Source organism: Trichosurus vulpecula, assembly GCF_011100635.1.
Source record: "Trichosurus vulpecula isolate mTriVul1 chromosome X unlocalized genomic scaffold, mTriVul1.pri SUPER_X_unloc_3, whole genome shotgun sequence".
In the NCBI taxonomy this organism is placed as follows: Eukaryota; Metazoa; Chordata; class Mammalia; order Diprotodontia; family Phalangeridae; genus Trichosurus; species Trichosurus vulpecula.
The window spans coordinates 1,837,673-1,849,609 of record NW_023494379.1 but is presented as its reverse complement, the minus strand read 5'-3'; the positions used below and the strand labels follow the sequence as shown (position 1 = coordinate 1,849,609).

Here is an 11,937-nt window from a genome sequence, read left to right as displayed (position 1 = left end):
GCTCAGACACTTATACCTGGACTCAAGACTTAGAATAACAGCAAGTTAAAGTCCCAAGAGACTCTTCCTCAAGCAGCAAAATTTCACTAATTACAACTCAGGGCTAGATAATTGTTATTTTTTTTCTCATATATTAGCCTTAACATCTCATCTAGAAATTTTCATTCATTCATAAATTCCATCTGTTTACAACTATCATTGACAAATTTCATCTGTTCATCAATTCATCGCTATCATTCTCCCCTTGGTCTGCAGACAAAGCCAAAGGGAGAACATCAGACCATTTCTAGAATACAATGAGAAGAAACCCCCATCAGAGTCCATGTAGACAAGTGGGTCATATCAATTTCCTTGGTGAAAGCTCTATGATATCAGAGCAGTCACCCAGACCCAAGAGACCTGTTTAACCTTGTATTGCTGTTTCCACTTCTTCACCACAAGTTCATACACAGTGAATAGTTGGTTCAAAATAATAGCATCAAAAGATACAATTGCATGAGTTTCCAAATGATCCCAAATGACACCCACTTATTTTGTAAAAGGTTCATTTCTCCACTTTGCATGGGAGAGGCCCTAGTTCCTCACAAGACAGTGCTGCACAGTTTCACAGTACTCTGTCAGCAGGGCTCTTCCCAAGGAACCTTACAGGCAAAGATCTCCTAAGAGGATTTTACCATGCTTTTCTCACAACAGTAAGTCATTTACTATTATTATCATTATTTTCTGGTTTTGTAAATAAACAAAATATACTCTAGTAATCATCTAACAAATAAATATATTTATAATGTAACTATTCAGATTGAAAACAAGAATAAACTTGTTTTAACAGCTTCTCTTGGCCTTCTTGTAGTTAACACATCACAAATCAGGTGATAATAATGTAGTTAAATGCCTTTCAAACTTATCAATTCAAAAAGTATTTTATCTGGCATTTTCATGCTAGTCATAGTAGTTTATGTAGTGCTTAACACATGCCAGGTTTTTTCTATGTCTTGAAAGTTGCTTAAGTCTGTTTTTAGAAATACTTAAAATGTTTAGTTTACAGTTTCTCCATTTTGTTAACATTCCATGCCGATTAGAAAAAGTACCTACAAATGGGATAGCATTGTGTTCGACTGTATTCCTACAAGGTCTGAACACTACAGTGCTCATCCTTTACACAAACCAGGCATTGTGTTAAGTACTTCACAACTATGTGTTTCTCCCAACAACCCTGGGAGATAAGTATAAATATTTATTATCCCCTTGTACATACTAAGACTGATTAAATTCTTCTAATTTCCTACTTTGAAATTTTCAACTCAATCAATTACTGATTTATAGTGACTATTGACAACACTTAAATCTCAGTTTTTTACAAGCATCCATTGTTTTTAGTTAGCCCTTCAAAATTCATGGTGACACTCCCAACTTCCCATTACTGTTTTTTTTTCTTTCTTTGAATTACCCAAAGAGCCAATTCTTTTTAGTTTTCTAAATTACCAATCCTTTAGCATAGCTATTGAAACCAGAGCAGGAAACAATCCTTTCCCTATCAATAAGTTAATATTTTTAAAAGTTTTTGTTAAATTTCGACTTGTTTTGCGATGTTATATTGATTGTGGAAAGGAGACATGTAGCAATTGTAAAAGGGACATTGCTTTAAAAATTCCTAAACCTTTTCTATTTCAGTGGGATTAAGACCCTCTCTGGAATTTCCTTTTCAAAACTCCCAAACCTTTTGCTTTCAAACCCTGAATTTAATTCTATCTTCAACAATTCTTTCCTTAACTGACTATAGCCTTATTTAGACAATTTGGAACTAAACAACTGATTTCAACATGAGTTTTTTCCATGTTATAATGTACCTAAACAACTAATTTAAACTGCAGTAGTATCATTAGATTTCACTTACTTTCAGTTTTTTTTTGGGGGGTGGTGGTGGAGAGGTGAGGGACTCTGGGATTCCCCTTCAATCTGGGGGCCCTAATCAGGACTTGCTTGGTGCCATCAGGTTGGTTGTTTAAAAGCAGTGAACAACAGAAGGATAAATGATCTCCACTCCTACTCACTTTTATTCTTTCTGAAGATGGTCTAAAATTTCCTTATTCTGCCTTCTAATGATAAAAATCCCTTCTTGCAATAAACTAACCCAGCTTTAAGTACAGCTTTTAAGTAGACCTTTATTCTACACTAAAATTAAAACGTATTTCACAGACTGATTCCCCAAAACTTCAGACTTAGAGCTCGGCTCACTGAAACTTCTTCTGGCTTATTAGCAAATATGTTTCTTTTTACATTCCAAAACTGTGAAATTATTTAAGCATACAAGAGTTTTAATCTAACTTCTATTCCCATACTATTTCCAAAGCTTTCCTTATTTTAACACTTCCCTGAATTCCTATTTCACTGAATCCCTCCTGAACTTATCTCATGACTAATAAGCCCGTTTTTAAAATCCAAACTACAGCTTTAAATCAATCCCTAGTTATTTTAAAGGTCCCATTAATGAATAATTGATGCATGAAATTTTTATTTCAGTAAACTCTACAGAATTTGTTAGTATCCCATAAGTTCATCAAAATAGTTTATAAAGAAATCCAAATTATAATTTAGAAATGAAAGAAATTAATCATTTTCTTTTCACAAATTTGGTTTCCAATCAGTTTTTGTACCTTAGTTTTCAATTAATTTCTGCATTTGTCTTTCATCTCAGCAATCTCTAACGTGGCCAGGGTGGAAAGAGAGGAAAAAGAGATCTGTCCTCTTTTCAAGATTTTTTTGGGAAAGTTTTTTTTTTTTTTTTTACAGCCTGTTTCTTTTGGTTGATCATGTCAAAAGAAAAGGTATACGTAAAACACATAGGTTAGCACAAAGCACAAACGGTACAGCACAGACCAAACAGACACTGATTTCCCATTCTCTGAAGGATTTTCCTAGTTGTAGAAGGCTCCTTTCTATGTGAAGTAAAGAACCCACTATTCCTAAGTTAGTGTCATCATTTACAAAATGAACACACACACAGAGAACATATAACAAGACACAACATTCAATCAGGCTGGAACTTCTGTTTTTCTCTAAGAGATTTTGAAGTCAAGATCTTACCTGTCTCCTCTATTAAACACGGAACTTATGACCATCTTGTAGCTGGGGTCCTGCTGTCAGGCAAAGACAATTCTTCTGCTTCTTAATTATGTTAATGCTTTTAGAATCTCACCAGAAAATGTATTTTAGTGAGAATACCAAATTGTTTTGGCGTAATTTGCCAAATGGGTTCACCCATTTAAAGTGCACTTTTTGTTGAGAATAAGTCCCTAATAGATAAAAGAGCTGGTTAAAGTTCCATTCTTCTAGACTTTTTGCCAAAGTATAATCACAGGAAGAAAAACTAAGAATGATGAAGAATTTTAGTAATATCAATAGTTTCTTTATTCTAAGCCGATTTTGAAGATTGTTCAATAAAATTCCCTTTCTAAGTGATCAAAAGTTCCACGCTTTGGCCAAAACAATCCCCTAAACTCTTTGTATTCTCTCTTTTTTTGGAGGGGGGAAGGCACTGTAATATTCAGGGATTCACTTTGACAAATTCTCCAAAACTTCCAGTTCTTAATTTCTGGGCTTAACCTCTAGGGTCCTAAGTCTGGTCAATTAGGGCCAAAAGGTCCTCTATAAGTGAATATTCAGCAACATTTATACCAGCTTTCCTTTAAAACTTCCTAAAACTTTAGCTGATTGTCCGTGACTGACTTAATCCTAAGAATATGCGATAATAACCATACTCACTAAATGAAAGGGAGCCTTCTCTTTTCCTGATCCTCTGTCAACTTACAATGAGCCTCCTTCTCAAGTCAGAAGAAGTTAGGATTGTTTCTAGGGTGGTCACATGCCTTGACAGCTACTACTGAGGTGGGAATCTCTCTCCTAAGGCTATCGGGTCTGGCCTGAATCATTGCACCGTTGAGTGAATCACTCACTGCCCTAAGCCCTATACATCAAGAAGCTGGTCATAGGGTCCTCTACCTGGGTTCCTCACCCCTCTGTGAGCCACTGAAATGAGCTCTGCCTCAATTAGTTGGAGAGATTTCTCTACTGATAACAAAAATGATTTAATTACTTCTCGACAAAAAAAAAAATTAAAAGCAAAAATATCTATTTTAACCCTGCTAACAGGAAGCTTTAAAATTAGTTAGGCAGCTAGCTGGCTTAAAATGAGGAACTAGCAATTCTACTGCTGAATCACTGACAAAAGCAAAGTAATGAAAATGAAGGAAAAAGGGAAAAAAAAGTAGCCTATGTTTGAAAAGTTTAAATAATGGCCATATAACTTACAAAAATAGAATCTGAGTGCTCCATTGCTTATGTATTTAGACAGATTAGTCACAAATTTAAACAGTCCCTCTTAGCCCAATTGGGGATCCTTCTTAAAAATTAATTTAGGGTAAATCAAGGCAGACTCACCAATCTCCAGCTTAAAGAGATTTACCTCAGGCTCAGAGAATTTGGGTACAGACAGCTAGGCGAGTCCAACCTCCTAGGGCCAGTGTCCCTGCAGAAGCCATCATTGAAAATTCATCTGGTGTGCACATCCTTTTTGGGTCCTTTGCAGGGACTGCCCAAAAGAGGTTGAGGTCCACACATCACTTTGTAAACAAGTAGTCAACATTACATTACTTTACATTACATTTACATTACTTTAAAGGTTGAGGCCCACTATAGGAACCTATCTATCCCTATACAATTCATATAAAATATCAAACTGATTAATACTATTTGGGATAGAGTAGGGGTCCAAATGAATTATTTCTCACATAGGCTAATGGGGAAGTTTCTTAATAAATTTTCCCACTGGTGGGCTGTCTCATTCATGGGCATCTTGTATCTCTATCTGTTGTTTACCAACCTATATTACAAGTAGTCTTCTCTTACTATTGAAAAACTAAGTTATGAAAAACAAACATTGAAATACTTTAATACAAAACAGTGGCCTAATAAAAAGAGAAAAAAACAAAACAAAAACACCACAACAAGCAGCCAGTTTGATCACAATTATGTAAAAATTCAATCTTCTTTTTCTTCTTCTCCTCCTCCTCCTTCTTCTTCTTTTTTTTTTTTTGCTTTTTGGCAGGGCAATTGGGGTTAAGTGACTTGCCCAAGGTCACACAGCTGGTATGTGTCAAGTGTCTGAGGATGGATTTGAACTCAGTTCCTCCTGACTCCAGGGCCAGTACTCTACTCACTGCGCCACCTAGCTGCCCCTGCTGTGCTTTTTTTTGTCCACCCTCTTCTAATTCTCCTTCTCCTCCTCCTTCTCCATCTCCTTGTTTTTCTCCTATTTCTCCTTTTTTTCTTCTTCTTTTACCCTTCTTCTCCTTCTCCTCCTCCTTCTTCATCCTCTTTGTCTTCATCCACTTCTCCTTCTTCTTCTTCCTCTTCTCTGTCTTCCTCTACTCCATCTTCATCATCTGCATCTTCTTCTTCTTCTCCCCCTCCTCCTCCTCCTCCTTCATCCTCTTTGTCTTCATCCACTTCTCCTTCTTCTTCTTCCTCTTCTCTGTCTTCCTCTACTCCATCTTCATCATCTGCATCTTCTTCTTCTTCTCCTCCTCCTCCTTCTTCTGAATCGACTGCTTGAAAAGGCAGGATTGTTTCATCAGGGTCTGGCATTTTGAGTATTTCAATTAATGAACTTGGAGGAAGAGAGCTCATGTACTGTGGAGTGAGCAGGATGAACTGGCAGTGTTGCTGCAAATGTGCTATGCTGAGGATCATGTCCATGGCAGTTTTTCGATGGTTCACGTCCATGTAGCCATCCAATGCATCTAGACATCTGAAAGGTGATTCTGTGACGGACCATAAAGTCAAAATGAGTAAAAAGTTGGAAAAAGAATGTCTACCTCCTGAGAAAGCTTGCGTGTCACTGAAAGCAGTAGTGTTCCCTTCTCCAGGCTGGACTGTTATAGAAAGGGTCTCATTCTCATGATCCAAGTGCATCTCCCCAGAGAAGGACCACTGAGATAGTAAGCTGTGGAAGTACAATTTGCATCGTAAAGAAAGACTCTTTCTGTGATTCTGGTATATTGAATAGCTCTGGTTTGTTACTACGTCCAGTGCTTCAATAAACTTTTTCAGACTCTTCACTTTATCAGCTAGATCAAGACAACTTTCTTTTATTTCTTGGTAATACCTTCTTGTTTCATCTTGGCTTCCATAAATGTAGTTTTCTGATTGTATAGTCTTTCTTAACACAGTAATTTTTTCATCAAGAGCAGAGGCAGTTGTAGTAACTTCTTTACGCTCAGCGCAGGTGCTTTTGGCCAGAGCAGTCTCTCTCTCAAGTACTCTTTCTTTCATGGCCAGCTCTTCCTTTTCCACTTGGAGAGAATTCAAGTGTTGCTTGAGCTTATTTTCATAATACAGCACAGACTGGTGTTGGACGTTCACTTCTAACGCAGCCTGGTTTTGTTCTTCCATAAAGGATTCTATGAATTCTAAAACCTCATTACATCTCAACTTAAGCTCTTCATGTCTCCCTTCAGCATCTATTTTCAATTGCTTTAAATTCTCCATTTCTTCTTTTTGAGCCTTCATCCCTTCCTCAATATCCTTCATCTCTTCTTTAATAGCTTGGACCTCCTCTTGGAGAACTGAGAGACCTATTGACTGACTTTTATCTTCATCCTCAAGGTCTTTTATTTCTGAAGTGATATTTATTATTCTGGTCTTTATTTCTTTTAAATCCTGATAATGACTATTAATAGTTTCTTGATTCTTCCTGACAGCCTTTTCAAGTGAAGACTCATGTTGCTGAAATGTTAACAGCTGTGCAGTTTTATTTTCTATTTCTTTCTCCAAATTGCCTATTTCTATTTCCAGATCACCCAAGTAAGTAGGTCGTGATTCTTCACATGAGTAATAGCGGTTCTCAAATACTTCATCACCACAGGCAGTTAAAACTTTGCTACAGTTCTTGGGGGGTTCCTGAGCTTGCATCACTCTGCGGGCCAAAGGGTTACTTTTAACAAGCAGCACTGACTCTATGCCCCTCATGTCAATCAGAGTATTGACCACCACTGGATGGTCTATTTCTAAAGCTGTGAGAACCGTTGGAAATTCTGGGTGATAGGCCATTCTGTCTGTGACATCATATAACTGACACTCAAAGGCTGACACAATTATCTGTGGTTGTGGAGAGCCTAACGGATAAAACCTTTTCATCAGCTCTTGAAGGATTTGCTCATCTTTGTGGTTGTCACAAAAAAAGGCAAGAAGAAGGCCATTTAAGCAGGACTCAATGGCCAAAGCAAATTCAGGGTCTTGGAAACGAATACAAGCGCCTAGTGGGCCTATCGGTTTAAAAATAAAGTGCCCTCGTCTATGGGCATCATCTACTGCTTCAAGAAGGGTGGGAATCTGGGATCCAAATCGCTTCAGTGGCTCGGTTTTACACTCTTTCCATTGGTTTAGCTGTTGTTGTTCTTCATGCAGTATCTGTTGCACATAAGACTCTTCTTTTCTAATTTCAGAACATTCTTCACCATCTTTTTCTATAGCTTGATGGAGATGTTTTATGTCTTGAACAAGTGAATCTTGTTGGTCCTTAAAATTCTTTAATGTTTCCTTCAACGTGGAAATGTTTTCCTGTTTTTCCAACTCTGCTAGCTCTAGACTCTTTTTCAGGACTTCCATTTTGTTATAAAAATGTTCTGCAAATTTATCTAATTGATTCAGTTCGTTTTGAGAAGCAGTATGGAAAGCCTCCGCTTGATAATAGGCCTTGTCTGTTCTCTTGGCATCTTCTTTTGCCTCAATGCATTTGGGCTCTAATTCAGCGGCTTCTTTATTTAACATTTGCAGGTTCTCAAGAATGGTTGTATACTTCTTTTCTGATGCATTTAGTTTAGCCTTTGAGGCCTCTAGTTTCTGATTTAATAACGTAGTGTGATGGTCTCCAAGGTTTATATTATGAACCATACCATCAACTTCTCTTTCAGTTTCAGTCACCAGTGCCCAAGCCATTTCATGTTTTAAGTCTTCTAATTTCTCCCTCAAGGCAACCATCTTCTGAACATGCTCCTCTACAGCTATGCCCTGACATTTGAGATTCTCAAGCTCTTCTTTTTTTTGGTCTATCTCAAGCTGGCTTCTGGCTTTTCTCTCCAAAGCTTCTGAGTACTCTTCTCGCCTCTGTTGAAGTCCAGTCACTTTGAGAAAGAATTTGTATCTGTCACTATCATGTTGGGTCCGCAACAACTGCCTGCCCATTTCTTGTGGTAAAATAGACGCTGGGTTATCCACCTGTATTTTAAAATGATCGAGAATGGCCATAAGCTCTGCTTTCTGCGAACAAACCAGGTTTCCTGCTTGGTCCTTTAGTTTGTAACTTGTAGTACCGTTCACACTGATGCATTGCTGTACGGTAATCGAATCCCCATACAGGTCAGATTTGAAAGCATCTTCCCCTGTGTTGCGCAAGGTGATGGAGATGTTGGCTGAAAGCTCTCCATCCTTCACAAACTCGCTCAAAGATGATCCTAGCGATTCTCCACCAAGACCAATGGCTAGAGCCGTCAGCAACGCACTCTTGCCCCTGCGTCCCACCACAAAGTTGACATTGGACCCAAATTTCACTGGTCCGAGCTTGGCATGGCACATGAAATTCTCCAGCTGGACACTCTCAATGATGCCAGCTGACCCTGAGGCCAAAGGAGAAGCAGCCCCTCCATGAGAAACACTCTGGAGGAGGACCGCCTCCTTGTCCTCATTGGAATCACCCTCTGGCCCTGGCCTGGCCCTTTGCGGCTCCTCCGCAACCACGGGGATGGCGCCCCCTTCTCTCTGAGCCATTGGCCTGCTGGATGAGAAGAGCCTTCTACCTGTTCCTCCCCCGTCCTCCCTCTTCTCCTCCCTTCCCCCTCCTCCCTCTCCTCCTTTCCCCCTCCTCCCTTCCTCCTCCTCCCTCTTCTCCCTTCCCCCTCCTCCCTTCCTCTGCCTCCCCCTCCCTCTCCTCCCTTCCTCCTCCTCCCTCTCCTCCCTTCCTCCTCCTCCCTCTCCTCCCTTCCTCCTCCCTCTCCTCCCTTCCTCCTCCTCCTTCTCCTCCCTTAACCTTCCTCCTCCTCCCCCTCCTCCTCCTCCTCCTCCTCCCCCTCCCCTTCCCCTTCCTCCCCCTCCCCCTCCCCTTCCTCCCCAAGGAGGCTCAGTCCCAGGGGACTCTGCAGCCCTGGGGGTCTCCTTTTAGACCCTCAGCCCGCTGCCCAGGCCTACCTTCCTGCTCCAGCACAGCAGATAGACAGACAAGGCGGGACCTCCTCGGTGCCTCCAGCAGAGGCCCGGCCGCCAAGGCCCGATGCTCGTTCCCCGGCCGGATGCCGGAGCCCCTCCTCACCAATACGGGAGTCCACGAACTGCTTCCTAAAGATCTCCGCGGTCTGGTCTTCCTCACCCTTCAGCCAGAGACTGCCCCGAGGCGACCAGCCCCAGACCCCAAGTCTGTGGTACACAGGCTCCCACAGGTCTCGGGCAGCCGCAATGGCAGAGATTGCTACGGCGCCTGCGCGCAGGAGCCTGCAGCTCGGGGAGTGGGGGTGGGGCTGCACCACTGCAGCCCGTGCTGAGTCCCGTACCTTGCTCCCCCCTCCACCCGCCAAGTTTTTTTTTTTTTCACCCGCCAAGTTTTGCAGCGGGCGAGGAGCACATGGCACGTCCCTCCTCTCTCTTTCCATCCGCCTGTCCTGTGCCCCAGATGTTCTCTGTGTCCCTCGTGTGTCCCCAGTGACTTCAACTCCCATGGCTTCCCCCATCATCCCTTCAACCAAGGAGCCAGGGATAGTTGAGATGCTTCCTCTGGCTGAGGCCTGAAGCACATTTTCACTTACCACGGACAGGCTTTGGTCAGGGAAGTTTATTATAACATTTCTTGTATCAGTCAACCCAAAGCTGCAGAAGGAATGGCCCTGAGCCCCCAGTCCCAACCATTAATTTTTTTCTAATTAAATGGGCCACCCTTGCACTCACTTCTTACAGAGGCTTATTCAGTGAATGGCCATTACCTCCCTCTAACTGAGTACATGAAAAAGCCTTTGCCTAAAAGGGCCAGGGTCTCCCACTGCATCCCGGGCCATCTCCAGTCATCCTGGTGAATATCTGGTCACTGGATCCAGATGGCGCTGGAGGAGAAAGTGAGGCTGGTGACCTTGCACAGCCCTCCCTCACTCAAATCAAAGTCAACCGCAAACCATGTTATCATTTCCCTGATGTCATGGTCCTCCTCGAAAATGAAGGACAAAAATAACAACCTGTGACTCTTACACCTTCCAAATGGTTACTTCTTTCTTAAGCACAGCTCTGAGCTCCTCACTTTACTGCCCAAGCAACTTTACTGGCCACACTTGCCTCTGAGAGAAAATACAAATGGTTCTGTCTGGACCCCCCTGGAGGGGAGGGGAGGGGGCACTCAAAGTATAGGAGAGGGGGTGCTCCCACTATAGGGGGATATGTGCTCCAAGGGGCTATTCTTTTTTTTTCTTTTTTTAAATTAATCCATTTATTTTTAGTTTTCCACATTCATTTCCACAAGATTTTGAGTTCTAAATTTTCTCCCCATCTCTCCCCTCCCCACCCACCCCAAGATAGCGTACATTCTGATTAGCCCTTCCCTCAGTCTGCCCTCTTTTCTATCGCCTCTGCCATCCCTTTCCTCCTTACTTTCTTATATGGCAAGATAGATTTCTATACCCCATTGCCTGTATATCTTATTTCCCAGTTTCATGTAAAAACAATTTTTAACATTTGTTTTTAACACTTTGAGTTTCACATTCTCTCCCTTCTTCCCTACCCACACATTCTTATTGAGAATGCAAGCCATTCAATATAGATTATACATGTGTAGTTATGCAAAACACTTCCTGAAGAGTCACAGTATGAAAGGCTGACTATACTTCCCTCCATCCTATCATATCCCACATTTATTCTGTTCTCTTCTTTGACCCTGCCCCTTTTCAAAAGTGTTTCTTTCTTACTATCCCCCTCTGTCAATCTGCCCTCCCTTCTATCACCCCGTCACCCCTTCTCTTATCCTCTTCCCACCTCTTTCCTGTAGGGTAAGATACCCAATGGAGTATGTATGCTATTCCCTCCTTAAACCAAATGCAATGAGAACAAGGTTTACTCATTCCCTCTCACCTCCCCCCTCTTCCCCTCTACTATAAAAGCTTTTTCTTGACTCTTTTGTGTGAGATAATTTACCTCAATCTATCTCTCCCTTTCTCCTTCTCCCAATGTATTCCTCTCTCACCCCTTAATTTTATTTCTTAGATCTCATCCCTTCATATTCAACTCGCTCTGTGCCCTCTGTGTACACATATCTATCTAAATCTATATCTAAATCCAAATCTATATATCTATATCTATTCCTATATCTCTATCTACATGCACACACACATATATGCATAATACTGAGGAAGGTCTCATGAGTTAGAAATGTCATCTTTCCACGTAGGAATGTAAACAGATCAACTTTCAGAAGTCCTTTATAACTTCTCCTTCCTGTTTACCATTTCATGCTTCTCTTGATTCCTGTATTTGAAAATCAAAATTTCTATTCAGCTCTGGTCTTTTCATCAAGAATGCTTCTGTGCTCTATTTCACTGAATGTCCATTTTTTCCCCTGAAGTGCTATACTCAGTTTTGCTGTGTAAGTGATTCTTTGTTTTAATCCTAGCTCCTTTGGCCTCTGAAATAACATGTTCTGAGCCCTTCGATCCCTTAATGTAGAAACTTCTAGATCTTGTGTTATCCTGATTGTGTTTCCACAACACTCAAATTGTTTCTTTCTGGCTGCTTGCAATATGTTCTCCTTGACCCCGGGAACTATGGAATTTAGCTACAATATTCCTAGGAGTTTTCCTTCTGGGATCTCTTTCAGGAGGTGATCAGTGGGTTCTTTCAATTTCTATTTTACCC

At 41.1% G+C, this 11,937-nt stretch overlaps 1 protein-coding gene across 1 annotated transcript; it reads right to left on the bottom strand.

The window, feature by feature from the left end:
• Positions 1-208: 208 nt before the first annotated feature.
• On the bottom strand, positions 209-8,823 carry LOC118833197 (structural maintenance of chromosomes protein 6-like). The gene is made up of 2 exons (XM_036740578.1): positions 5,506-8,823; positions 209-286 (listed from the first exon to the last, which is right to left on the bottom strand). Exons 1-2 carry the CDS (start codon positions 8,821-8,823, stop codon positions 209-211), a joined length of 3,396 nt encoding a protein of 1,131 aa, XP_036596473.1.
• Positions 8,824-11,937: the final 3,114 nt, after the last annotated feature.

Bases quoted from the DNA above. Each gene is read 5' to 3' on its own strand.
- LOC118833197 (XM_036740578.1), bottom strand. From the start codon at position 8,823: ATGGCTCAGAGAGAAGGGGGCGCCATCCCCGTGGTTGCGGAGGAGCCG. The intron at 287-5,505 runs GTGGATGAAGAC...ATTGTATTCTAG, and splicing joins AGGAAGAAGAAGAAGGAGAA to AAATGGTCTGATGTTCTCCC.